General features: G+C 37.2%; 3 protein-coding genes and 1 pseudogene across 8 annotated transcripts; 1 reads left to right on the forward strand and 3 right to left on the reverse strand.

Moving 5' to 3' along the window:
• Positions 1 to 675: 675 nt before the first annotated feature.
• Positions 676 to 5,083, reverse strand: LOC110414534 (zinc finger CCCH domain-containing protein 30 pseudogene; annotated as a pseudogene). 3 transcript variants are annotated; one of them, XR_016351041.1, is made up of 2 exons: positions 4,791 to 5,083; positions 676 to 3,259 (listed from the first exon to the last, which is right to left on the reverse strand). The product of XR_016351041.1 is annotated as a zinc finger CCCH domain-containing protein 30 pseudogene, transcript variant X2 (transcript). The 3 variants fall into 3 exon arrangements; XR_016351040.1 differs by having other exon boundaries at positions 4,674 to 5,082; XR_016351042.1 differs by having other exon boundaries at positions 4,915 to 5,077.
• A 2,931-nt stretch (positions 5,084 to 8,014) lies between these two features.
• On the reverse strand, positions 8,015 to 9,339 carry LOC110413444 (uncharacterized). Its single transcript, XM_021424243.1, has 3 exons — positions 8,779 to 9,339; positions 8,358 to 8,588; positions 8,015 to 8,264 (listed from the first exon to the last, which is right to left on the reverse strand). The coding sequence occupies exons 1-3, from the start codon at positions 8,836 to 8,838 to the stop codon at positions 8,082 to 8,084; spliced, it is 474 nt and encodes a 157-aa protein (XP_021279918.1). The 5' UTR covers positions 8,839 to 9,339; the 3' UTR covers positions 8,015 to 8,081.
• Positions 9,340 to 9,462: 123 nt separating this feature from the next.
• On the reverse strand, positions 9,463 to 17,001 carry LOC110413442 (cellulose synthase A catalytic subunit 3 [UDP-forming]). 2 transcript variants are annotated; one of them, XM_021424241.2, is made up of 15 exons: positions 16,844 to 17,001; positions 15,808 to 15,980; positions 15,181 to 15,376; positions 14,745 to 14,965; positions 14,574 to 14,646; positions 14,262 to 14,460; positions 13,717 to 13,983; positions 13,249 to 13,594; positions 13,026 to 13,163; positions 12,560 to 12,685; positions 12,261 to 12,473; positions 11,823 to 12,087; positions 11,505 to 11,707; positions 10,656 to 11,006; positions 9,463 to 10,319 (listed from the first exon to the last, which is right to left on the reverse strand). In XM_021424241.2, the coding sequence occupies exons 2-15, from the start codon at positions 15,829 to 15,831 to the stop codon at positions 9,735 to 9,737; spliced, it is 3,207 nt and encodes a 1,068-aa protein (XP_021279916.1). In that variant the 5' UTR covers positions 15,832 to 15,980; positions 16,844 to 17,001; the 3' UTR covers positions 9,463 to 9,734. The 2 variants fall into 2 exon arrangements, with proteins under 2 accessions (XP_021279916.1, XP_021279915.1); XM_021424240.2 differs by lacking the exon at positions 16,844 to 17,001 and adding an exon at positions 16,668 to 16,825.
• A 1,540-nt stretch (positions 17,002 to 18,541) lies between these two features.
• On the forward strand, positions 18,542 to 24,651 carry LOC110413443 (folate-sensitive fragile site protein). 2 transcript variants are annotated; one of them, XM_021424242.2, is made up of 11 exons: positions 18,542 to 18,700; positions 18,792 to 18,859; positions 19,534 to 19,615; positions 19,714 to 19,797; positions 20,035 to 20,074; positions 20,502 to 20,547; positions 21,194 to 21,252; positions 21,901 to 21,968; positions 22,910 to 22,993; positions 23,111 to 23,175; positions 23,874 to 24,651. In XM_021424242.2, the coding sequence occupies exons 1-11, from the start codon at positions 18,645 to 18,647 to the stop codon at positions 23,960 to 23,962; spliced, it is 741 nt and encodes a 246-aa protein (XP_021279917.1). In that variant the 5' UTR covers positions 18,542 to 18,644; the 3' UTR covers positions 23,963 to 24,651. The 2 variants fall into 2 exon arrangements, with proteins under 2 accessions (XP_021279917.1, XP_089639372.1); XM_089783246.1 differs by having other exon boundaries at positions 23,118 to 23,175.
• The last annotated feature ends 1,037 nt before the right edge of the window (positions 24,652 to 25,688 follow it).

The following is a 25,688-nucleotide window of genomic DNA, read 5'->3' on the forward strand; positions in this document are numbered from 1 at the left end:
TGTCACGTGCCCCCACAGATCACTATCAATGAAGAAAGTAGAAACCACAACCATTTCTTACCCGACTCCATAAAAGACCAACCGACCTACTTTACAGGGTGAGTGATTGCCATCATAGAGAGGTACACACTTCATCCCACTCCCCTAAACGAGAGCACACCCATCACCTTTAGAAAGTTGGATCCACATTCCGATTCAAGAAAAGATGTCCCTTAACAAGCTCCCTCCCCCATCCAACGATTCATGATCTCCTTCTCAAGAAAGATTGAAAGAATCCGAAAAAGTATCCACTCAACCAATCCCCTTCCCTCAGGGGGGGGCCACCACATCACAGATCCCCATGCATGAATACTTCACACGAATAAGAACTGACCATCGAGTGAGCAAAATGTATGACAGAGAGAGTTGCGAACGGGTATGTCCAAGCCAAGCATATATATAAAGAAAAAAAAAAAGGTATTGAAATAACAGATACAACTTTAATTCGGCTTTACATCATCCAAGGGAAACGCATTACTGCTGCCTCCCCGTCCTTCATATGATCCCACAAAATGCATTTTCTAATCAAAATGCATATCTTCTACACTACATAAAAAAGAATCACCTCCCTCTCCCTCAGAATTCTTTCTTTCACTAATTTTCCCCAGGAAAATATCATCAAAAAGATACAAAGCCTTAAACATGTAGCTACCCTTCCTTTAATAAAGAAAATCATAGTAAAAAATAGTAATCCTAGAAACAGATATGATGGAAGAGAAAGACCAGAACCCGGGCTCCATTGCTTAATATTTAGCCCAGGAAGAGGCTTTCTACACCTTTTGCAGGAATTCTGCAGTAAACAATAAATGATAAAAAAAAATTGAATAAAATTCCCAGAAATTTTCCACCAACTCTTTACGCCACACTTCTTTTTTCCTGCCTTCAGCACTTTCACTTCCCAGTTCTATCTTTCTCACTGGCAAAGGACCCATAAAAATTATGTACCTTGAGAAATCTGTTTTTTCACTTATCTTGATGAGGAAAAAAAATGAACTCTTGTTTCTCTAGACTACAAGCTGATCGAGCTGCATCTGCTCAAGCCAAGCTCCTATAACAGAATGATCGACAGAATCGATCTGGGAATTAGAATTATTCAGAACCTCACCAGGTGGTGCACCACCTGGCACAGAAACAGCCAACTTCTCTTTCATCATCTCAGGTGGGGATTCCTTCACAAGAGATTGGACCCATGACAAATCAGGCTCCTCACCGTTGTTCCCCAGCTCAAATGATGATGATCTCCGCAATTCACCCATTTCATCTCCATTAACTGACCAGTCCAACTTTCCATTAGGTGATCCCCACTTGGACCAAGAAGAATTCACAGGAGATCCAACAATTGAAGCAGGATTGTTCGATCCAAGTTCCCTTGAGCTAAGGCTGCGTAGCTGCTGCTGCTGCTTCTCACGCTGAACAAATGCTGAGATGCGAGCAGCCATAGGGGAGATTGGCTCAGTACTTCTTGGTGACATTCTTCCAGGAGACCCAACACCAAAAGAAGCCTGCAACAGAGGATGCTCAATATTTTTGGGTGAGAAAACATTTGTACTGATTGGAGATAAGATGCTCTGTTGCTGTTGGAATTGATTAAGAACAGCTGATTTATGGGTTGGGGAGAATACAGCAGAAGCAGCTGTCTGATCAGTATATCTAGGAGATGAAGAGATTTCTGCAGAAAACAGCTCTTCAAGGTTTGAAGGAGTTAATGTTTTAGACCAACCAGAGCGACTCACGGACACTGAGTTGTTACGGGACTGAGAGAAACAGGTTAAATCATTTAGAATCTGTTGCTGGGCATCAAAATCACGCAACATGTCAAAGTCCCCAGGTGGGATGTCTCGGGCACTAAGGGAGGATCTCAGGCGGCTTGATTGAAGGTTGCTTCCAGGGAGATGAAGTGTTGGAACATTTGGCTGTGGCCATGCTGCAGATGAGTGGGAAAGGCCATTTGCCGACGGAGACATGCCCTGATTAAATGGTGAAGGAGACATGCCAGATACTGATGAGGGTGAACCAGGTAAAAGGCTCATAGCAGCAGCCATGTCCATGACATTAGCAGCAGATGCAGATGAGCGTGGTGAAGGAACAGCAGAGCCGGTAGAGACATACAGCGGGCGCAGTTCCTCAGCTGTATGAGCAAAAAAGCAGACCCGCCTATTACAACTTGTGCCATCCTTGCACAGCCGAGTCCGGTATTGTGCTGGATGTAGCCAACATTCAAAAACTCCATGGGCATATTCACACATATCCCCTCGTCTACAAGCCCCTTTTCTGAAATCAGGGCAAGGTACACAGCTGTAGTGGTACTTACGTGGGTCCCTTCTGCGTGCATTCTCTCCTGGATGGACAAATGGACACTCTGTCCAATCATGGGAGTATGCTCTTGAGCAAGGGCGGATCTTGAATGAAAACATGCGAAACTCATCAGTTGCATAAATGCTGTTCTTGATATCAGGGAGAGATGGATCAACTGGGTATTCTTTTTTCTCAGGTGCAGAATTAACAGGTATATCATTGAATTTTGAAGCCATTGGAGAAGATGCCAAATTCGAAGGAGAAGGTGGTGATCCATTCTCCAGTGAAGAAGAAAGGGTTGGCGAGCTAGAGGTAGAGTTATCAATGGATATCCTTAAGTTGTGCTCCCTAAAAGAGTCATCAGAAACATGTCCTGAAAGAAGTTCTTCAAGAACAGCTCTCATGCTTTGAAGCTTTGGATGTACAACAACAACATCAACAGGTCGGTGGCCAATGGCATCAGTGCAATTCGGATCAGCACCAGCTGATAAAAGTAGCTTGACAACATCAATTGCATGAAGAGATCCACCCGAGGCAGCACAGTGAAGGGCAGTACTTTTGTTTGTATCGCACGATAGGTTGACATCGGCCGCTGAGTGAGTCAGTATAAGCTTAACTGCATCAACACTACCATAGGTAGCAGCAACCATTAATGGAGTTCTATGCTTTGCAACTATTTGGTTTGAGCCCTTTTCACGACTATACCAAAGTCCAACCTCATCGACTGAAGAAGCATCCTGCACTATGGATTGCTTAATGCCCTCAACATCATTGTTAGAAGCAAGCTCAAGTAAGCTGGAAAAGGAGTCTTCAGTTTTCACAGTTAGATGATCCATGTCTTTGGCGTTAGATGTTGGTTCTCTAGTTGACGTAGGATTGGACTCAGATTTTGATTGCTCCGGACCACCGCACATGCTTCAGTTACCTGGAAATTCATGAACCAAGAATATATAACTTGTTAAAACAAATTAAAGGATCAAAACCCATCTAGTAATAGCTTTGATGCTCAGAAAATGTTTGGATCACATGGGCATACAGAACATCTCAGGAAAATAACTTTAGAAATGGCAAAAGAATGCAAGCCGGCATCAATTTCTTAAAAGAAAAATAAAAAGAAGAAATAAGGTTAAGTGAAACACAATATATCATAAGAAAAAGGAAAACAAACATTGGCAGCCAAAGAAACCATTACATTGACAAGGAAAATAGATTTAGGATAGAATTACTTCATCCTTCAAAAAGAAACGCAACACAACAATATAACTATCAGATTTTCACAAATTCTTCCTTTCCAAACATAGTAAAACAAGAAAGTGTTCACGTGAGAATACACATGCATTATCAGTAAGCAAAGGTGACTACTCTGGCCAGTTTAAAATAGAAGAAAACCAACAATACACACTGAAATTCTATTGATCACAACCAGAACTCAAAGGATTAATAAGAAAAAACCGACAAGTATTAGCCAATTACCAGCTACAAGCATCTTAAGTTTCTGTCAGATGACAGATCTGGTCATATTTTAGAATAATCTAAGATAAGTACTCGACAGAAAATTGACAAAGCCAACGATTCCATTCCCAAGATAAAGAAATTTTATCTTGAATAAGACGAATCAACATATGAAAAGAACTATACAACCTTTTTTATAGATTATAACAGACAAAACACAAAGTATTTAAAAAGAAAAACTTATCTCTTGGAAGGAATAAAACGCAGGCAAAGCAAGAATAAGATCAAAAGAGATTTCATGAATATTGGTTAGTGACTACAAACCCAACCCAGAATAAGAACGCAATCTTTAGGTTTTACGGTAGAGATTTATTTGAATCTCTAGTATTAGTCCAGATTTAAGCCCCTAATTTTTCAGAATTAACGAATTAAAAAATTATCAAATATTGCTCAATAAAGTTAGAAGAAATCTCAAATAAGCTTAAAAATGAAAACTAAAAAGGAAAGGAAAGATTCTCTCCCCATCATTTTCCATCCATTCTTTGCTCGAAATCAAATCAATCAAAGAACAAGTATCCAAAGCTAACAGCTACCTCGAATCTTAAAAGAACTAAAATCATGATTTGAAATAGCATCTCCACTGTTTACAGGATCACTAAACACATTTAATTAAAAAAATGTAATCTTGAGTTAAAATATCAAGCTCCCAATCACTCCCAAATTTGCTCAACGTAAAGTCCGTTCCTCAGATACTTCAACGTTAGCTTAAAAAAGAAAGAGAAAATCGAAACAAAGAAATGGAAATGCAAATCAGCTGATCACAAAGTCAATGTCCAAACTTGATCAAAAAGCAAAAGATCAATACACAATCCAAAAGTAAAACTTACCAAGAAAACAAGAAAGATTAAAGATTGAAGTAAAAAATCCACTGAGAAGAGCAAAGCTGAAACAGATCTAGCGAGAAAGGGAGATAACAGTGAAGTGGTATGGAGTGTGTTGCTTACGGATCCGAAGAGTAAATATCAAAGGATAGAATAAGAACCGCCTTTAATAAACAACCAAACCATTTATCCTCAAACAACATCTCCATCGATGCTACCAAGAAAACTAATGAAAGAGATTTCTTACCCCCTTTTGGGGTCTGCACAGAGAGAGAGAGAGAGAGAGAGAAAGTAACGTCTAGAAACTGAAGTTGAAATGAAATGAAATGAGGAGAAAATGCAATCTTGTGTTTTGAAAAAAAAATAAAAAGTGGAAATGACAAGGCCCCGGGTTCTTGGGGAAGAGGAAACTGGGAGAAAGAAAAATGAGAATACCCTATGAAATGTCATTGAAATTCACACCAAATTAGCTTGAAATGAGAGTCAAATTTGCTTCGCCCCTTTTCTTTTTATAATTGGGACTTGTACTTGTACCCGTAAGCAAGACATTACGTTCTTTTCAAAAGATTTATTTTCCGATATTCTCATATTCATAAATTTTTCCGAAACTCTTATTTCTAAAATATGAGATTGCAGCATTAATTGTGTGATTTTCTTCCACACTGGAACGGGTAACGTCTTGAGATTATTTTGTCATTATAATATTACCATTTTCTTAATATAGTAATTAAATCTAATATGATATGTAACATTCAAGTTTATATTTCCATCCTTCCTTAATCGATGATCACTATTTGGACTATGTTTTTTTTTTTGCTTTTATTATATCTAAACAAATTTTAATTTGTATTTAAATAATCTTTAATCATAAAAATAATAAATGAATCGAACTTGAGAAGCATTATGGCTTTTTAATGGTCAAAAGCCTATGGGTGAAGATAAAAAAATCCTTATTTTATTTCAAAATTAAACGGTTGTTCAAATTTTGCCGAGATATGCGACGGGCTGTGCCAATTACGGAAGGAGAAGGAAGGACTATAAGGTTGGTTTGGTGGAGGCGTTCAAACCGACCAGAGAAAGCGGACGTGGAACCAGAAATCAAAGTGGATTTGAGTTGGGGGGGCTTTGGAGTCCGCCAATCAGAAGTAAGGAGGGGAACGGATGTCAGGGCAACGGTGAATTATGGTTAATTGTGGGGTGAAATCCAATTGAGAAAAGCAAAATTGAGGTAAGTTAGAAGTTAATTCTTATGGTTTAATTTTAACCATGAATATGTAGCATCATTTTGTTTAGCTTCTAAGGTAATATGATGGGTATTTTAATTTGGTTGGTTTAGGGTGTGTTAAAGTTTAATAAACGAAAGAGAAGACGAAGGGAATTAAGAAGAATAATTTGCTTAAATAAGTAGCCTAGATTCTTTTAGAGATGTAGACAAGTTAAGATAGGCATGTGTTTCCCACAACGTTTTCCTCATCATGGCTCAAAACCAATTTCTTAATTTTTGTCTTTGCACATGTTACACAATGGATTTCCAAAGCAATCATGTCTTAATTTGCGCAATGAATTTAAATTTCAAAGGCTCACACGTATTTTAACAAATATATGCATATGTATGTTTATTAGCTTAGTTAATTTTCTTGCTTTATATATATATGAACTTATTTGGTTGATGAACACATGGTATTAATTTATATATGTGTGTGTGTTGCGTTTGTTCAATAGAGAAATAATTGTTGAAAAGGAGGAGTCACGTCTCCTCTCTCTCGTGGTTTGATTCTAATGAGAATTAGATTCAATAAGAATTGTAATGATACTTCCAACTTGGAGGTGTATGGGCAAAATAATAGCATCCTCTCGTCTATTATTCCAATCCATCACTCTCTTTCTCAAGCAGAGATATTGCTTTCCATCTTCCGTCCTGTTTACAGGCTCGCTCGTTTCTCCATCATCTTTAACCCCCAAAAGCAAAAACAAACTGTTCTGTTCATCCAGCATACACGAAAACTATCGAACAAACCAGAAAAAAGAAACAGTGAAAGATGGGATTTAAGGCCCACAAAAAAAAAATATTTCCAGGGAGGGTGTTTTTTGATAAGTCTATTTCAACAACCTTGGAGGAGCAGCAGCTACCTGATGGAGATTAACAAACAAAACCCAAATGGGCAGTTGGCCCCATTGTCCAAAAGTTCCTCCTGCTAGTAAACCACATGCAATGTCGTCATTCCAGATTTTTCCTCGTGACGGTGACACAAACTTTTGGCCTGGTTTTCTTAGCTCCCTCTCCCGGGAACCATTCCAAAGAGGAAGTAGGAACCACTGGTTATTTCAGCAATGCTCGTCATGGTACACTTGGCAATGCCATGTCTGTATCTTAGCTTAGCTACGCTACCGTCCCCATCACGAAGATCGATGTGGGTGTGGGTTTTTCTTTCTCCCCTACGACTGAAAGAAGAGTACTGAGAGCAACCTTTTATTCCTAAGAAAATAAAATTAGACACAGAAAAGAAAATCAATGGTAGATGCATGTTAGGCCAATATATTTTCCATCAAAGCAAACCGGTGGGGGTCATCAACTCTTAGCTCCATGGGATCATCTTATAGCCAGTGGATTGATGAACCAAAGTTTGGTTCGAATAATTGTACTCAAAACACACAACTGTCCAAAGATGGGGTTCATCATGTATCACTTCAGTTTTTCCTTCGTAGATATTGACACAAATTATGGGGCAAACCTTTTCATCCAGAGGGTCGGATAAACGACAAGGACAGGATTGACCAAATCGAACACACAATTTTCTCCCGTCATGTCATCAAGAAAAAAAATGCATTTTAAATTTTTATTTATTCTTTCATTATTCTGGCAAAACATACTGCTAGTAGCCACTACCATTAATTAATAATCAAAAGGAAAGATATAATAAACTTGTGGACGGGGCAGAAGGCCATATGTGCACGTCTCCGCAGAATTAAGGCCACCAATCATCAATATAAGTTCGGGTCTAACCTGTTGCCTGTTTGCTTACTTGGATTTAATTTATACTTACTTGTTTGGTTCAAGTGCTTAGATTAGATGCCTAGTTTGGCTTCTAAAAAACTATTAAGATTAGGGTTCCCAAAAACTTCAAACCTAATTATGTATTATAAATAGAAAGTTTTTCCCGCATTTGATCTATGATGTTTGAAACATAATTGGGATAAAACTCCTCTCATGTTAGCACGAGCCTTAGGGTTTAAGGAAATTTAGGCCGCAGCCCACGTCGAGAGCATGGAAAACCACACTAGTTATTCTATATAAATGCCCGCATGGCCCGATATAGGAAAATCCTCTCTGCACGCATGCAGAAACTCCCATGAATAATTAGGAGACAGACTAGAAACAACACAAGACTGCACCAAAAAAGAGGGAGATATATTTTACAATATTTTTACATCAAGATTTTCAACCCCAGCTCCTTGCTTCAACTTGTATTTTGAGTGTTTTCCTTTGACACATTGTGTCACAAACTGTTTAATTCCTTTCTGGTGCGCAGGCCTCTTCTCAACACTCTTTTCTCTCCTCTTCTCTGCTTCTAGTTCTTCCTCCAACTGCAAACATAGCTGATTCAAAGGCACAAAAGAAAACCATCAGACTAATTCCTTGGGTATCAAATAATCAATCAAAACGCGATATCGGTACTTAATTGTTCTCACCTTTAGAAGACGGTCCTCTAGTTGGTCCAGCCTCTGGATGAGCGTTCCTTTAACCTGAGTCTCCACCATCACATGATCAATAGGACGGCAGTGCTTCTCCAGGCTGCTTGGGGAGGCCAAATCCAAGGATGATGGATGACCCTCGCTGGTGAAAGTCCCACTTGATGGGGTGGATGCGCAAGAGCTCCTCGGCGACTTGCTGCACCCTCTTATTTCCTCCAACTGCCTTAACTGATCATACGATAAAACAAAAACATCATCAAATGTTAATCTGACAGAGTAACAGTAGTCTGCTACGTTAGCCTTCTGCTATGGGTCGACATTAATTCATTCTTGTGGATTTTGGAAAGAGACATAATCATGTTCATGTAGTAACAGAAAGCGGAAAGCCATACTCAAAACATCAAGGAAAAGGACGTACCATGTTGTCTAATCTGTCCAGCCTAGAGATCACCGGTTCTTCACTACTGATGATAGCCATCGAGAATAATCGTTTGGCGACACAGAAAAGCTCGGGATGTGTCTTAAAACAACAACACTGACGGAGTAACTAAAGAGCAAAAAGATATATACAGGTAAAATGATTATTCGTGGCAGCTTCCAAGCAACTGTGGCGTGTGTCACGACATCTATCTTGCTCGTGTCAGAGCAATGCTGATCACAGCCATGATCAGGATAATGATAATCAGAATTATCCCCTCCAAAAAATCAAAAAGGATAAATTGATGAATCCATGTGCTGGTTGTGCATGTCAGGGGTTGCATGCAAACAACGTGGGGTGACCACGTGCGAACCAAAGCTATATGTTTGTATACGTGTAAATGTCCATATGTTTCCCGAGGGAACGCAGCCCAGCCAGCGATTGGTTTGTATAAATATATCATTGTTAAACTTGTTATCAAGTAAATGATGTCAGAAATATACATTTTCACTGATTTTGCATTTAAATAATCTCACTACTTTAAATAAACATTATATTTAATTACTTTAATCAAGTTGATTTCGTTACTTTAAAACATTTCAATGTTTGAGTACAGGTTGAAAAAAAAAAGGGACTTTCTGTACTGACATGCAATCCAGGAATAATAGATGAATCGAACTCGAATTTTGCTTATAAAATCAGAACATATCTACTTGAATAAATTGCATTTTTCCAGCAGTGCTTGACCATAAGTTATGTCCAATATATTACATTACACTCCTGGTAAAACAAGATGATTTCATACAACCTATACTCTGCACATGATGTGAATCGACATACACAAATTATAATTAAAAGACAGAAGAACAAGATAATGAACGTAATTCCCCACCTTTTGGCATTTGCAGCTTGGTGCGACCAAATATGCGTTCAGTCTTTTATCAGGTATCCCTCTCTTAACAGTTGATTCCACACTCTTCTACAGCCGGCCCGGTAACTCTAGTTGTAAAGGGATCAATCCGCACCCACAGCAAAGAGAAAATGGAGGCAAGCAGAATCGACCATACGACAACAATGGTGGGTGTCCGGTTTTGGCGTCCCATCAAACCTTTCAGGAAGGGGTAGAGATGGATGATCACCCAGAAGGCGAAGAACAGCTTACCAAAGAGAGGACCCCATGATTGATAACCGCTGTTGATGGCATAGGAGATTCCTGCAACAACACCCACCAAGTTTATAATGAGGAGAGTAGTTGGTGGGATGAGAAGGGTTGTCCATTTGAACATGTAAAGTTCAGCAAAATCCCCGTCTTCGTCTGATGCTTTTGAAGTGACGGTGAAGTTCGTGTCGATGCCAGCAAGTACTTTGAGAAGCCCTTGGAAAACAGCAAAAAGATGTGACGAAACGCCACCAATAACCCAAAACTGTTCATTTCTCCACCACTCGTCGATTCCAACACCACTCCACCTCATTTCTAAGATACCAGTAGCAAAGATGGAAAGAAAGAGGGATATAAACCATATACTAGCAATGTTACTAATCTGCAGTCACAGCAAACCAAACAAGAAAAGATTTAGCACACAATGCAGCAATCTGCAGCTTGCATTTAAGAAAATAAAGGGACTTAATGAAGTACTACTAATTTGGTCCAAAGAAAAAAGTACTAATAAGGTCTGTTCCGAGAAGACTTGTCTTCACAAAAGCATATAAGTATGAACTGATTCCAGACTCATAACGGGTAACTACTATATATCCACTAAATAGATAAAAAGATGACAGATTAAAAATGAAAATGCCAGATAGGCAACAAGTTTATGTCAAGACAGGATTATATGTGCATATATGCAAAAGAAACATAGGTTACAGAGAGGACTAACCTGTGGGATAATGAACTTGTTAGTTAGCAGGCAGACAGCTGGCAGTGTGCAATACATGACAAGAGGAATAGCAGTAACTGGGTAGATGGTAGTGTTAACATATGCAAACCGTTCAAGCCACTTCAGCCTACCACCATAGCCATACCAAAGAGGGCAATGCCTACTGAAAAGAATTTCCACAGAACCAAGAGCCCATCTAAGCACTTGGTTCAGACGATCTGAAAGATTAATAGGAGCAGACCCTTTAAAGGCTGGACGCTTTGGCATGCAGTAAATTGATCGCCAACCACGGGCATGCATTTTGAATCCTGTAAGAATATCTTCTGTAACAGAACCATATATCCACCCAATCTGCAGGCAGAAGAAAGTATGAAAATTTAACTCGAATATGGCAGATGAAAAGAGAAAGAAGTAGAGAAGATGAAACAAAAATACATGCATAGAGAACAAGAGATAATCCTGCACATGCAACAAAATTTCAAAATCAGATTAAACAGAATTAAGGCAAGCATTTGTCAAACTTCCTAGGAACGGTTATGGATTTTCAAAAATTCAAAATTGGGATTTAAATATGCAGACAGTCCCTCATCTAGGAAGGGAAATATGCACATTAAACAAGCTTCTATTCACTGACATGCAATTTATTGGGTACTATACTATACTCTAATTCCTTTCTTCTTCTAAATCAGAAAAGAAACAACCTTTACATAATGCAGTAACTTACTAACATTAACTCAATAGCCTTGAAATCTGGCAATCAATTTTTCATTTAGCGGGAATCACACACTATCTGAAGCCTTTAAGTGATAAACATTTTGGGGTGCAAAAGGAGAGGGGGGAGCAACTTACCTCACTTCCCCAGTCTGTTTTGTCCTCGTATCCACAGCTGATAACATGAATTGCTTCCTTAAGAAGTGTTTCTGGTGTTGCAGACTGAGGGACACCACCATTCTCCATAAGTGTAGAGGCAACAAAAACAGCAGATTGACCAAAACGTTTCTCCAGACTCATTTGTGACATTAGTAGTGACTTTTCATCATCAAACCCAGCACCTGATTCACAAATACACAAAGGAAGACATGGAAGAGACTTTTCCTCATCAGGCCAAAAAAGGCATTAACTAATATTTACCACTACAACCAAAAGACAAGAAAGCATATAGTTTACCTTCTACACCCTCTTCTATATCCTCTAGACTGAATATTGGCACAGTAGGATCAACATGCTTGCCAGATTTCTTCTTGTCTGATCCCTTTTTACTTGATTCTGAACTCTTCTTACGAGAACCTCCACAGAGTGAAGACAGCACCCCCAATTTTCTATGCTTGGGCTTAAGTGGAGGTTCATATCCATACAATGCGGTTCTATTGAAGACACATCCCGTACCGACATAAACAGGTCCTTGAACGCCATCCAGGCCCCTCAAGTTTATCTGGAATTTGACAAAGTATAGAAGATGTGTCAAAAAGAATTCTATAGAACAGAATGTTCGATAAAAAACTGATCCAGACCAGACATTCTACATAACTGTAAAAACTAAAAACCAATCAGCAACATCATTAACAGAAGTGCAAATATTTTGCTTGTGAAAGATATGGAGCTTACATCAAAAAATACAGTATTTCTGTTGGCATATCGATCATTCCGATCGATACCATCAAACCTTTGTGGAAATTGAACATAACAAACATGCTTCCCAAGGTTTGGATCCATCAGAAAACACATAGCTTCCCTTAAGGCCTTGCTATTATTTATGTAGTGATCACAATCAAGATTCAACAAGAAAGGTCCATTAGTAAGGACTGCTGACACTCGAACCTGCAAGAAAGAGTCAATGACAGCTAGGATGAGATAAGATAGACAACAAAGAGTACAAATAAGGTGAAATTTGGGAATCCACTTACAAGCGCATTCATAGCACCAGCTTTCTTGTGGTGTTGGAACCCTGGACGCTTTTCACGAGAAACATAAACTAACCTTGGCAGCTCATTGCCTTCAGCATCAAGGCCCCCACTCTGGCCTAAGAAAACCTACAAATTTTACAAAACCTTAGTGACATTAACAATGGATGTAAATTACTTGTAACTCTGGGAATCAAATAAATCTGATTCAAAGTAATGATTATCCAATACACTGTGAATGGAGTGGAAAAACACAGAAGCAGAGTTGTTTTTCACTCATGAGTCCATTAATATTAACTTCCTTATTTACCATTAAATGGACACATGGCAAACATACAAAACCATTTGTGGAGTTTTTCCAGTCTACCTTTGAGTGTGTATATTAATAAACTAGAAAATAAGAACAAACACCGTCCTGATTAGAGCAGATGCATGAATAGCGCATCTATGAATGCAAAAATAGTCCTACCTGGATCATTCCTGGATGGTCTCTGGTGTTATTACCAGGCCATGGTGTACCATCCTGCATAATCCATCCTTCTTCAGGAACTTTCTGTGCCTTTGCAACAAGCCCATTAATTCGAACTTTGAATTCTTCATATTCTCTCTGCAACAGAAACAAAGAAGTGACATGATGAAAATATGAATATGGAGCAATAAGACAACCAAGTACCAACCAGGCTAACCCTTACCTTCATAGCTCTACGTTCTTTAACGAATGATGTTTGAACTTTATCCTTCAGGTAGTCAATCTTCAATGCAAAATACCATTCCGGAGCCCGAGGCTCAATGTTATATTTCTTGCAGAAAGGTACCCATTTCCTGGCAAACTCTGATGTCTCCGAGAGTGCTTCAAATGTTAACATAGCAGCACCATCATCAGAAACATAGCAGGAGACCTTATCAACTGGGTAGTCAACTGCAAGAATGGATAGCACGGTGTTGGCTGTCACGAGTGGAGGCTCCTTTAATGGGTCGACAGTACTCACAAAAATGTCAACAGCAGCTAATTGAGATGGTTCTCCTTCACGATCGTATCTGTTATACAGACAAGGAAATTAAATCACAAAAACAAGAATTAGACAAAGGGACTGAAACAACGCAACTGCTTAAAATATATTAGCAAGGATTCATGAGATAGGCACGAAGAAACAGCCTACCTTAAGGCAAGCCTATCAAGATACGTTTCACGGTTAACAGGAAGCCATTTAGGGAATTGATCCAATATCCAGGATATTGCAAACCAAATCTCACATATCACAGATATCAACCACAGAGCATAGGCATTTGGAACAGGGTTCGTTATTCGATAGTGCAAGAAAATGCATAGAATAATAAGCCGCAGAATGATGACCATCCGATAAGGGTTTATTTTAGATGAGGGAATCGAAACCTTCCTTGATAGAGGCTGCCGAGCTTCATCATTCCTGCAAATTAAGAAGTAACGCTATTGATAATTAAACTTAGGGAAGACAGATTTGTAGCAGGTTCAGCTCCCATACACCAGGAAGTTTACAATGGTTACTAATATCCAGGTTTTGCCTATTTCAGAAAATATTCTTCATTGCAGGATTTAGAAACATCCTAGACAAAGGATTGGAGAAGTATAATTGGGATTATAAAATTTTTTTAACTTGCCGTGGACTACTAACAAGAACCAAATAACGTCATAAAAGTTCTAGAATTTAATCAGATGGGAACGCACAGTAAAGAGTCATCCACAAGCACGTCAGTGCTGGCATCAATATCTCCAGCGCCCCTTTCAGAAGTAGCCTGGCCTGTACTCAAAGGAACAACATTTTTCTCCTGCTTCATCTTCCAGCCATCAACTCTCTCCTTCCAGGCTACATTGCCTAACCCTGGTGAACCAAACTCTCTCGCTGGATCCACAACCCTGATATTCGCTGCACGGTAATTTCAATATTAAAATCAATTAGGCATAAGAACCTATTATGAACGATAAATTTCAATTTGTGCAATTGATTGATATCAGCAACAAAAGGAAGAGGATGCATACGTTTTCCACCAGCAACTCCAGGAGATGCCATAGAAAGCCGCTCAGGTGATGCAGCAGATAACTCACCAGAAACCTACAATGGGAGTGCGAAACACAAAATTTCAATCCATCATTCCATGCATGATCAATTATACAGCAAGTCAATGGCTTATAGACAGCTTATAGACTTACCTCCTGCCCATTGGTGAGCAAGGGAATATGGTTATGAGAAACCTCCTTATCATAATTTGGAGCACCAACATCCTCCCCTCTACCATATGTTGCATGCCAGCTCAACATTCTTTCTGCAATTTTCTGCTTCTGGTTTTGGTTTTCTGACGAGTAATTGAAATCACTAACAGCATCATCAGCATCACCATCCTCTTGTCTGTCTCCAAGAATAGCAGGACTACCTGGAACCAGTGAAAAAATGAGTAAGAAATATAATTGGAAAACTATTGATAATTATATTGAAAGGTAATTGAGTACAATAACATGAAAATGTATTTTATACTCTGTGTTAATAAACAACTCCTAAATGACAGCAAAAAATCTCAAAAATGTAATATATATGTGAAACTTTGGAAAACCATGCGAATATCTAGTGAGACATTAACGTTCGAAGCACCTTTGTGCCTCTTGTATCTTGTTTTGCATTGAGGGCAAGACTGATTCCCATCCTTCCTCTCATATTCATAGCAAGGCCTACAGACGGGAAATGCACATACATCGCAAGCAATGAATGGATCACCATCCGCATTTTTCCCAACATTATCACCACAGATTTGGCACACCTGGCCACCCAGATTCTTCATGGGCTTGCCCTGGTCAATCAAAGATTAACAAGTCACATATTTAGCAATACAGAAGAACAACTTTCATAATAGAAGTAAAAACATCTAAACCTAACAGACACGCCCAACTATAACTGAGAACACAAATCAAAGTACAGAGAAAACAAAGCGAGCAGTGATAACTAGGAAGTAAATTCATAATAAACTGAATAACCCAATTGCAAACAAAGTAAACTTGAATTCTTATTTTTATTATGAAACCTAAAAACCAACAAGTTTTACTCCAATGGAACTCTAGCAAGTGCTTAGCTTTATTTCGGTACAATTTTTTAATGAAGTGGAAACAAAATAAAAAATGAAGAACCCATAAGTGGTTTACTTTTCTTTTATCCCCAATTTTCTAATCAAATGAAGCAAACTGCAAATCTGAGACAACTCTAAATATTTCTTTCAATACATACCCCGATGTCTCCTTCTGATTCCATTGTCACCCACTTCTTTCTTCAGTTGTGAACAATGGATACAAAGGGTTGTCTAGATATCAACAAGATACGTGCATGCCTTTATCACAAATGCAAGTAACAATTAACTTCAATTAATCCTCCACTTCAAGAGTAGGTTTTTGAGCCCAAATCTGGAAAAAGAAATTAGATAATGAGAAACAGATTTTCACTACCATTCTCAATGCCTCAGAAACTACTTCTGTAAAAGAGAAATTACTATAATAAATCGTAATAAAATTTGAAGTATCCTATTTTAGCGATTCCACGATTTAGATTTTCTTCTAATGTAATCCAAAAGTGCCACTTAATTCAGTCAATCAGTTACACTGCTTAGAGTTCTCGGTAACTAAACAAAGAAATTGACAGGCTCAATCCAAACTTCTTTTAACAGAAAAATTTCAACACGTACAGGCAAGTTTCAACTCAAAGCGTTCACAAAAACCAACCAAATTCTGAAAGTTTCGATGCGAAATAAGACAGAATATAAGGAGAGTTGAGCACTCCAATTTTAAAATTTAGAGCAAAAATCTTCTGATGAGAAATGCACTACAAATCAACCATAGAAAATTTCAAAATTCCCAAAGAAATCCGTGAAGAAACCAAGAAAAGTTTTTATCCAAAGCTAAGACTATCTCTTATCAACATTGACCTCAGAAAAGAACGGAGGAAAAGAGTGTTGACGCTTAAAATCTGAAACGAGACTCAAAAACGAAGCAATCGCTTCAGTCTCTTGCAAAATGAGACCAAATCTAAATCAGATCTTGCAGGAAAACACATGCGAGAAAGGGAAGCCCGAGGGTGAAAACTGATCTACGAACCTTGCAAATGAAAGGACAGAGGAAATCGGCGAGCAATGCAAAGTAACAGTTCTCTCTCTCTCTCTCTCTAAGAATATATATATATATATATATATATATAGAAATAATAACTGAAATAATTAAAGGGCCTTTGATTCTCTATCTAAATAATAGCTGTAAGCAGGGAAATTTCTTACGAGAGACGAAAGCGACAGAGCAACCACAAGAGCTCCTTATACGCCCAAGGAGAACTCCACCGACAGTGCTGGAGGGGTTAGACTCTAAGAATTTTAGACATAGTAAATGATTACCGAATGAAAGAAGCCTGGCTAACAGATCATTTACACCCAATCATTTCCTTGCTTATTTTATTATATTTATTTGTTCTCTATTAAAATTAAAAATATCCAAAATATTAAATATAAACCTCCTTTTTTTCTTGTTTTTTGGTTTGTTGCAGCCTGAATGTCGGACCGTAGGAAGATGCGAACAGCTGGAGCGCGGTTACATTGCAGAACCCGACAAAAAAATTTACAGGCGATGGCTTTGTGTTTGCTGTTTTATTCGCAGTTAAACTCAGAAGCTGTAGATTCTGGTACTTTGGGATTTTGACCAGGGTTGATTTTACCAACAAAACAGTGCCACGTTGGAGTATAAAAAATAGCTGGTAGTCAAATAGTTGTATGTTGACTCTGTTGCTGTTCTGTCCCGACAATGCTAAAATATCACCTTCCAGGCCGATTTGATTTACACCATTATATCATAATTTTTTACATAAATGAACTTTTTTTTCCTTTAAAAAAAAAAAGAATAAAAGCAGCTTGTGTATCGGGGAAAAAAAAGCTTTTTTACTTCAATACTTGAACTAAAAAACTCTCCATTAAGATTTAATTTAATTAATGGATGTCTAGCGTAAAACATTTATTTTAAAAAATATTTGTATTTAATATTTAAATACATATATTCATTCTATCTTTTTTTTTAAGTATAACATTAGTTCGCATTTATAAACACTTGTTAACATTATTTAAGATTATAGATATTAATTTATTATTAATTCACTTGAATATGTGAACTACATGATGTGAAAAGTATGATTAAGTATTTTAAATGATTATTTTCATGAATTGTAACTAATTAGTGAGTATGATCAAAGAATAAGATGACATAATAATTTAAATTTAAATTTAATTTATCGTTATACTTTAATTTGTACAAATGTATATGTGTGATTTTTTTTCTTAAAAATTGAATGGAGATCAAAATTAAATGAATTTTAATAAAACATCATACAGTTTATTATTGTTCTTTTTAATTTTTATAACTTATTTATAATTATGATTATAGTTTAAATCATACAGTTTTGTAACTCAAATCACATTATAAACTACTACGAGCACTACTGCTGGTGACATGGGAATACATGTTCATGGGAGTTTATTTTGATCCAACCGACATGCCGTTGACGCTAATTATTTTAGCTTTGGTGTGGGATCCAGTTTGTTGGGGTTCCCAGGGGGGCCTTGTAATTAGCATGCCCTAGATGATTCAAGGAGACTTAAACTAAATAAAAGAAAACTAACACATGTTCCTCGATGGTACTTGGACGTTAGAGGGAGTTGAGCTTGTGACTTAAATCATAATGATACGGAAAATATTCCACTTATTCAAGTGACAAATAAATTGCAATTTAATTATTTAAACAGCGTTGGTTGATAAATCACTTAATTATATTAATTAGTAAAAAGTTTAATTTTGGTTAATGTTTATCGAAATTTTAATTAGTTGACAAATGAAGTACTCTTTTTTAACCTAGCTGCTGCCGGGTGGTAAAAATTGTCCGTTTCCGCGGGTGAAAATGTAACGAGGGAAAAGCACACGAAGAAAATTAAACCGGCGAGTGGGCGTGTTTTAATCTTTTTGTGCCGTTGGTTAGCCAAGCCACTGGAAACAGCGAACTATTTAGGGTTTCTGCGTTTGAAACTCGGAATCATCAACATGGCGTCGTTCCGGTCCCTCAAATCTGCAATATTCGATAGAGAAGAGAAAAAACAGTTTCGTCTCGTCTATACCCAATTAGTTTATTGCTCCGGTTGAATCCGACGCAACACAAATTTATTTTATTTTTTTTAATTGAAATTTCAGGCAGTACCAAGCTCACATTCGCGGCCTCAACGCCTACGATCGCCACAAGAAATTCTTGAACGATTACGGTAAGTTCGTTAATTGTATCTTTGTTGCGCTTATTTTTTCATGTAGAAAATGTTTGGATTTTCTGATTGGTATATTCTAATTGTTTCGGTAGAAACATTTTTGAATTTGTGTTGGTTGTCAATTTTGGATTATTCATTTCCTTTATTTGTTAGATAAATTGGACGTGAGGAATCTCTGTGCAAATGCTGAGCCCCGTATTTGTTTAATCCTGGAGTCCAAAAGCAAATAGGTGATCAACAACCCTGTCCTTTGAGAAAGGAAGGGGGCTACACTCACCTGAAGATTTACTTATCTAAAATAGAAGAACTTAGGTTAAATGTTGTTGAGATGTGATATTATATTTTTTTATGAGGGCAACACTTTGAGATTTAAGTGTCAACTATATATAATATGTTATGAGGTATGTATTGCTCGGTTAGTTGAAAAAATGGACATGAAGGAATTATGCAAATACGGAGCACTATGTTTGTTACATCCTTGTGTCCTAAAACAAATGGATGATGAACAGTCTTCTCTTTTAAGAAAGGAAGGAGGCTACAGTCAGCCAGACAATTTATTTTCTTACTTAAAACTAGTATGAGGGTGCATATCAGGTGCATTGTGGTCATAGATTTTTTTTCCTTTTTGTGTTTTTGGGTATGTCTTATGTTTGCTTCTGCTTATTCTTTTGCAGTTGACTTCTATGGAAAAGAAAAATCTACAGATGTAAAGTTGCCAGTTAAAACTGATCATGATACCCTGAGGGAGGGATATCGGTATGCTTTTTTTGGCAAAGCTCTATTTTCAAACCTGGGACTTAACTTTACCTGGTACTAAATTGTTTTTCTCTTTCTAAATTTTACAATTAATGAAGGTTCATACGTACAGAGGAAGATGATATGAACCCATCCTGGGAGCAGAGACTAGTGAAGCGTTACTATGATAAGCTTTTCAAAGAGTATCCTTTGCTATTCTTAGTAAAAGCTCAATTTGGAAGTTGGGTCATTGGCAATGGCAGGCCTATTCGATGAAGAACAAAAGATTTCATACATCACTTTGGTTTCTATAGAAATTCAGACCGCAAGTTGATGCATTAACATATTAATTAGGCCCTTTCCTTAAAGTAGTTTGCTGCAGCTGTAATTAAGTGAAAATTATTTGTGACTTTTTATTTGTTCCCTTAAGCTCATTTAAGATACTGCATAGCTGACATGTCACAATATAAGAGTGGTAAGGTATGTGGTTACTAATGATTTTAATTTGTCTGATGTTTTAATTAACTTGTCTATTCATGATAGTTGTTTTGTACTCTTATTTATTATATGGAAAAAATTTTCAAGTATAATGCTTTCAGTATTATATAATGTATATTTAGCTATAATTCTGAGTATAAATTGTAACCAACCTAAGAAAGAGGGAAGCTGTCTCTGGTTTGGGTTTAGCTCTATATTCATTTTCAATAGTGACAAGGACAATCTGTTACGGAAATGTGAGAAAAACATATCGACAGCCACAATTATGTTCTCTTCTATATCTTTTATTCTTTGTTATAATCATAGGAGTGTACATTTATCTGCTTTAGATGCTTGTTTTTTCTCTGAGGAATTTGCCACACTTTAAGTTATTTTCATTTTTAAGATATTTCCCTTTTTGATGTTATAGATTGGTTTGAGGTGGAGGACAGAGAAGGAAGTCATATCTGGTAAAGGTAAATAGATTCCTCTTTATTGTTGACCGCTGTGATTAATATCAATTGGTGTAACAGATCTTATTTTTGTTGGTGGTAGTTTATATCTCTTGTTTTGGTTTGAAATGTTATGTTTGACATTATTCTAGAATTGCCTTCATATACCTGTATGCCTTCATATCAGCAAATCATGCGATTGCATTAATTTGAATCCTCATATTTTGAAAAGATATGTGTAAATGGCTTTAATTATCCTCAAAAGTTGTTGGGCAAGGGATTGACAAAGATTAGGTGGGCAATAATTGGAAGTGGTGATAAAGACTGAGGTGAAATTGAGGCACTAATATGTTCACCACAATTGGTTGAAAATCTAAGGGCTGAGACACTGCTACATGTACCAAAATCAGTTGTGGCAATTGCTAGCGTTGTCACACATGCTTCCACTTGTGCTGAAATCAATTGATCACAAAGGTGGGCTAAGAGGTGTGGAGTAGAAGGGTCCTAGAAACAAGAGCGAGGAAATCTTCACTGCCTTAAACGACCCATAATTTCGTTGATTCTTATCTCTCTATAAATTCAATTTAACAATTGTCTTTAATCATAAAGAGGTTCATCAATTGGCAATGGTGCATAAGTTTATAATTTACTTACTCCTCTTTTCCGTCAGGACAGTTCATATGTGGTAATAAGCACTGCAATGAGAAAGAAGACTTAGCAAGTTATGAGGCAAGTGTTTGTACTTGTAATCACCATTTGTTCTTTGCACTGGCCTTCATCTTTTAACTCTTCACAAGTTATGAGATAATTTTGCAGTTTATTAATGTTAAATGCATATGAACTTTTGCAAGGTTACATAATATTTTCTGTGATACTGCTATCTCAATGGCATTAAGGATGATGTGGAAATGTGAAATTCCTATTCTCCTTCCTAAATGCCATAATATTTTGTTATGAAGGGAATTATCTTGTCTGTGCAAATTAGTGTAAAATGGGCTAAACTATACCAGTTTGGAACATCTGATTTCTGTTGGTTTTATATGGGATCATATACCCTAGGTTCTAGGAAGCAAACACTGGAGTTTTGGCTTGCCATACTCCATAGTCATGAAAGCCACAAGGGTTGCAGGTGAGACCCACATACATGGATGGCCAGTCTTCCTATAATGTGCTGTTTGTAGTGATGAAGATAGCGGTATATATGTTAACTATGTAGATTTCACATGTTTTTAATTGAAAATAAAATCATTGGACTCATACGGAATGTTCTCTTCTTTGTCTGGAATAATTTTTCTCCTGATTTAGTTAACTGTGCATGGCATTGTGTTATGCTCTCTGCAAATTTTGCTTTTCATTTTTCTTGGCTAAACTTTTCAGGTAAATTTTTCCTATTTTGAGGCTGGAGAAAACAAGCAGGCCCTTGTGAAGTTAGTAACTTGTGAAAGGTGAAATATGTAGTGAGATTTTATTTGTCTGATTTTTCATTTTTCTCTTTCTCTACTCATGCTGGGCTAGACCTATTCTTTTATCACCAAGCAACTTTGTTCACCAAAGATGTTCTGTAGTAGTCTGTTGGCTTTTCTGCATCTCATGCCATGTAGTGGGAGTTTTAAGGTCCAGGGTCTTCTGGATATTGCTAAATATTCCTTTGTTCTCTTATTGACCGTTGCCACTCGTGAATGTTTTATCCTTCTCATCTCTAAAATGTTAGGAATACATTGAAGTGGGTCCAAAGTCATTTTGTGGTTTTCATGACTTCTGCTTGGAGTTTAAGGTCCATGGCTTTATGGAGAATCACTTAATATTGCCTCTGTTCTCACGTTGACCATTGCCATTTGCATATGTATGTTTCATTCTTCTCATTCTTCCAGTCAATGGACAAAAGGCTTATTAAAAAAAAAAAAACATTAGGGACATGCTAAGCTGGACAAAATTGTTTCTATCACTTCAATTGGATGTATGGATGTATAGGTTGGAAGTTGAGAGGATGAGTTATAAAAGTGTTATGCTAGACAGGGAGTGATTCATAGTTGTCATTTGTTGTAAATCCTAGTCTGCCACCATGCGTTTTAAATACGGAGAAAAAGTTATTTGGATACGTATCTTTTGGATACACTGTGTAGTTGGAATAGTCAGTGTTGTTGTAGTGCAGTATAATTTCAAATCTCTTATCATCTAACTGGGTCAAAAGATGTTCCAGTGTTTACGTAGGAAGATGTTCTTAGATGATTGGGCTTTTTGTTTATTAAATTTGTGTGTTCTGCCTAGGGTTTGTAGATATGTCTTTCATTAATTCGATTCTAATGTTTTGTTTAATACATATGAATTTATGCTTAAGCTTTAAATCCCTGGCTGCTTCTTTCTTTTTGTTGGCTGTTTCAAATAGATGCGCAGAGAAGCTTCATTACAAAAAACGGAAGGAGAAGGAGGAACTAGACAGAAAACAGAAAAAGGAGTACAAAAGAAAAAGGTGTCAACTTGACTCCAGAAAACTTTTTGCTTATGAATTTGTTATCTACTAATAAAAAAGGATAGTGTCTCAATTCTCTTTTATATGTTCAGAAGTTGACTCTTGTACTATGTTTAGGGATCAGTCAAAAGATAAAGATGACACAGATGAGGAGTGTGAGGGAAGCAAAGAAAAGAAAAAAGGTTTGAAGTTGCCATCAATGCTACTTTATCATTCATTTTCATGAATTATTGCTTACCTTCTACAGCAAGACAACATTTTTGTTACTCTACTTCCCCACACCCTCTGGGCAAGTCACCGGATCCTCCCAGATTTGCCCAACTGGTTTGGAATTAAGGGTCTAGACCCTAGAGCTTTAACATTTAGGAGTCAAGTGCACATTCCAGGCAAGGAGGGTTGCATTTGGTAGTTAGTTATCTTTATATTTTATCCTTACTAGTTTTAATATTTTTACATTGAATACCATTTATGCTCTTGGATAAGATGTTGGGTGATTTGGCAATATTTTCTTGTTACTAGCACATCAGAAATATTAATACTGAGTAAAATGAGTAGCGAACCAGAGATTGGCCAGATTAGAGCTATAGCCTTACTGATTGAAGTTAAAGCCTTGCGTAGATCTTGTGGTCGCTGCTGCCTAACTTATCCTGGTTATCATTTTTAAACCAAGTTTTCCAAAGGCAACAGCACATACGCCAGATTATCTTAGGTTCATTAAGCTAAAAGGATCTTATCAGGGCTAATGAGCATTGTTATGAGTGGTAACTTGGCTCTTCAAATCTCAGCCTAGGGGGAATCAACGGCACCCTAAGGCCATTCATTTGGCCATTAATCTTTAGCCGACACCTTGAGATATTATTATTTTCCTTCCTTTTTTCAGGTAAAAGGGCTTCATCTTCAGCTGTCAATCATGAAAGTGATGATGACAACGAAGACTTTGATAGGTTCCTTGAGGGCATGTTTCCATGAAAGTAGGTAACAACTGCTGCCTTTCCGGAGAATTCTTTTCTTTGCTTGATATAGTATTGGCCTGGAAAGAGTTTGACCATGTAGCAATGAGATGCTGAAATAATCAAATAGAGCTGAAGCTTGGAAAGATTTCTCCATGTTCTGCTACTAAGCAGTCAAATCATGTGTTTGTCACCAGTCGATGAACAAATAGACGAAGAGTGGCCGTATAATAAGCCTGCTTCAAGAATGCTAAAATGGTCAGGACTGTTTGGTCTACCCGTTTTTCTTAGTAGTGGCATTGATGACTATTAGTATTTGTGTACATATCTTGTTCAGTTTGGTAGAGTATTTTAGGACATGGCTGAAGTTTGGCGAGGTCAGCTCTACCATAACGTGCAGTCATTTGTGCTGTTATTGGCAGTTTGGTACTGTGCAGCTGCCTAGACGGTCTCAACTGTTTCAGACATACGTGCACTTCCAGGTGTCTTTTTATCGATTCTCCAACTGCCTGTCTGTCTGGGTCTCTGCGACCTTTGTACCTAAACCAATCTCTACTTAGTACCTAGTACCAAAAAGATCATCTATTAGCTTTTCTTTTTCTTTGTTTTTCACTCTCTGCATGCCTTGTTCCTCTCTGATGTGCTATAGTAACAAGCATTTTGGAGAATAAAAGTCTTATGTTCTATTGATAGCTAATCAGAAATAAATTATTCTTTTCCGTCTTTGAATGTATAAAATATATTTTATATTAAAATTATTTATTTTTTTAATATATGAAAAAAATGAATAAAACAAAGGAACTAGGGAGTTCAAAAAAAAGGAAGAAGAGATTGGGGCGTTTCAAATTCAATTTACAAGTATAACATTTTAGTTTTAAGGACTATGATAATGTTAATGCATGGCCGGCAGAAAAGTCAACTGACTTCGGATCAAGCAAACTACTGGAATGATTGTTTTTAATACTACTGCTAGCACTACTACTACCCAAAAAAGAAAAAAACCAGTTACGGTTTATTTATTATTTTTAAATATGGATGATAAGGTTTTTTTGCGTCTATTTCGGGTGTTATGCTGTTACCTAGGATGAAAACAAGAATGCCGTCAGTGAAGGGCACAGAAACGTTATAACGACGTTAAGCGAAAGCCGACAAGGACGTTGACGATGGTTGACAGCTAAACATGGTGAAGACGTGGCAAGTTGTGCGCATCACATGTACCACCGCTGGCAATTAAAAATGATTCACACTCATTAATTTTTTTGAAAAATAATATTTTAATAAAATATGTGATAATGAATATTTCCATAAATCATAACAAATATAAAAATGTCAATTAAAAAGCTTTCCTCAAAGGTACGGGCGATTAAAACTTTGGCTTTGAAACCAAGAGAAGAGCCGAACCTCACAAAAAGGTGACCAAAATCGACTTTAAGGCCCTGATGATGGCTTCTCAACCGAAGTTGCATGATTAAAAAGTACTTGAAAAATTGTAGCTCAAGCTTCCCTCAAAACCCACTTCCCACAGCCGTTGGAAGAAAGTGATTATGACAAGTGGCTAAACACTTGGGTCACGTACTCTTAAGTTGAACTTCCACTACGTACTGATTGCTTATCCATACCACAAATTCTTCTTCTCCCTTTAATTAACAAAAACCTACATTTGCATGTTAGATTTGGCTATCCCTGCTTTTCTCTTTATATTTAATTAGAGTAAGCTCTGAGAATTATTATTTTCTCTATTTTTA

The sequence above is a fragment of the Theobroma umbraticum genome, unplaced genomic scaffold, assembly GCF_002168275.2.
Source record: "Theobroma umbraticum cultivar Fairchild unplaced genomic scaffold, ASM216827v3 scaffold_4.1, whole genome shotgun sequence".
NCBI classification, from domain to species: domain Eukaryota; kingdom Viridiplantae; phylum Streptophyta; class Magnoliopsida; order Malvales; family Malvaceae; genus Theobroma; species Theobroma umbraticum.

Excerpts from the sequence above, each read along its gene's own strand:
- LOC110413444 (XM_021424243.1), bottom strand. The coding sequence starts at position 8,838 with ATGGCTATCATCAGTAGTGAAGAACCGGTGATCTCTAGGCTGGACAGA. Across the intron at positions 8,589-8,778 it reads TGGACAGATTAGACAACATG|TTAAGGCAGTTGGAGGAAAT; the intron begins GTACGTCCTTTT and ends TCGTATGATCAG. Across the intron at positions 8,265-8,357 it reads TAGAGGACCGTCTTCTAAAG|CTATGTTTGCAGTTGGAGGA; the intron begins GTGAGAACAATT and ends CCTTTGAATCAG.
- LOC110413442 (XM_021424241.2), bottom strand. The coding sequence starts at position 15,831 with ATGGAATCAGAAGGAGACATCGGG. Across the intron at positions 14,966-15,180 it reads AAGATACAAGAGGCACAAAG|GTAGTCCTGCTATTCTTGGA; the intron begins GTGCTTCGAACG and ends CACTGGTTCCAG. Across the intron at positions 13,164-13,248 it reads AAGAACGTAGAGCTATGAAG|AGAGAATATGAAGAATTCAA; the intron begins GTAAGGGTTAGC and ends TTTCTGTTGCAG.
- LOC110413443 (XM_089783246.1), top strand. The coding sequence starts at position 18,645 with ATGGCGTCGTTCCGGTCCCTCAAATCTGCAATATTCGATAGAGAAGAG. Across the intron at positions 19,798-20,034 it reads TATGATAAGCTTTTCAAAGA|ATACTGCATAGCTGACATGT; the intron begins GTATCCTTTGCT and ends AGCTCATTTAAG. Across the intron at positions 21,253-21,900 it reads AAGACTTAGCAAGTTATGAG|GTAAATTTTTCCTATTTTGA; the intron begins GCAAGTGTTTGT and ends TAAACTTTTCAG.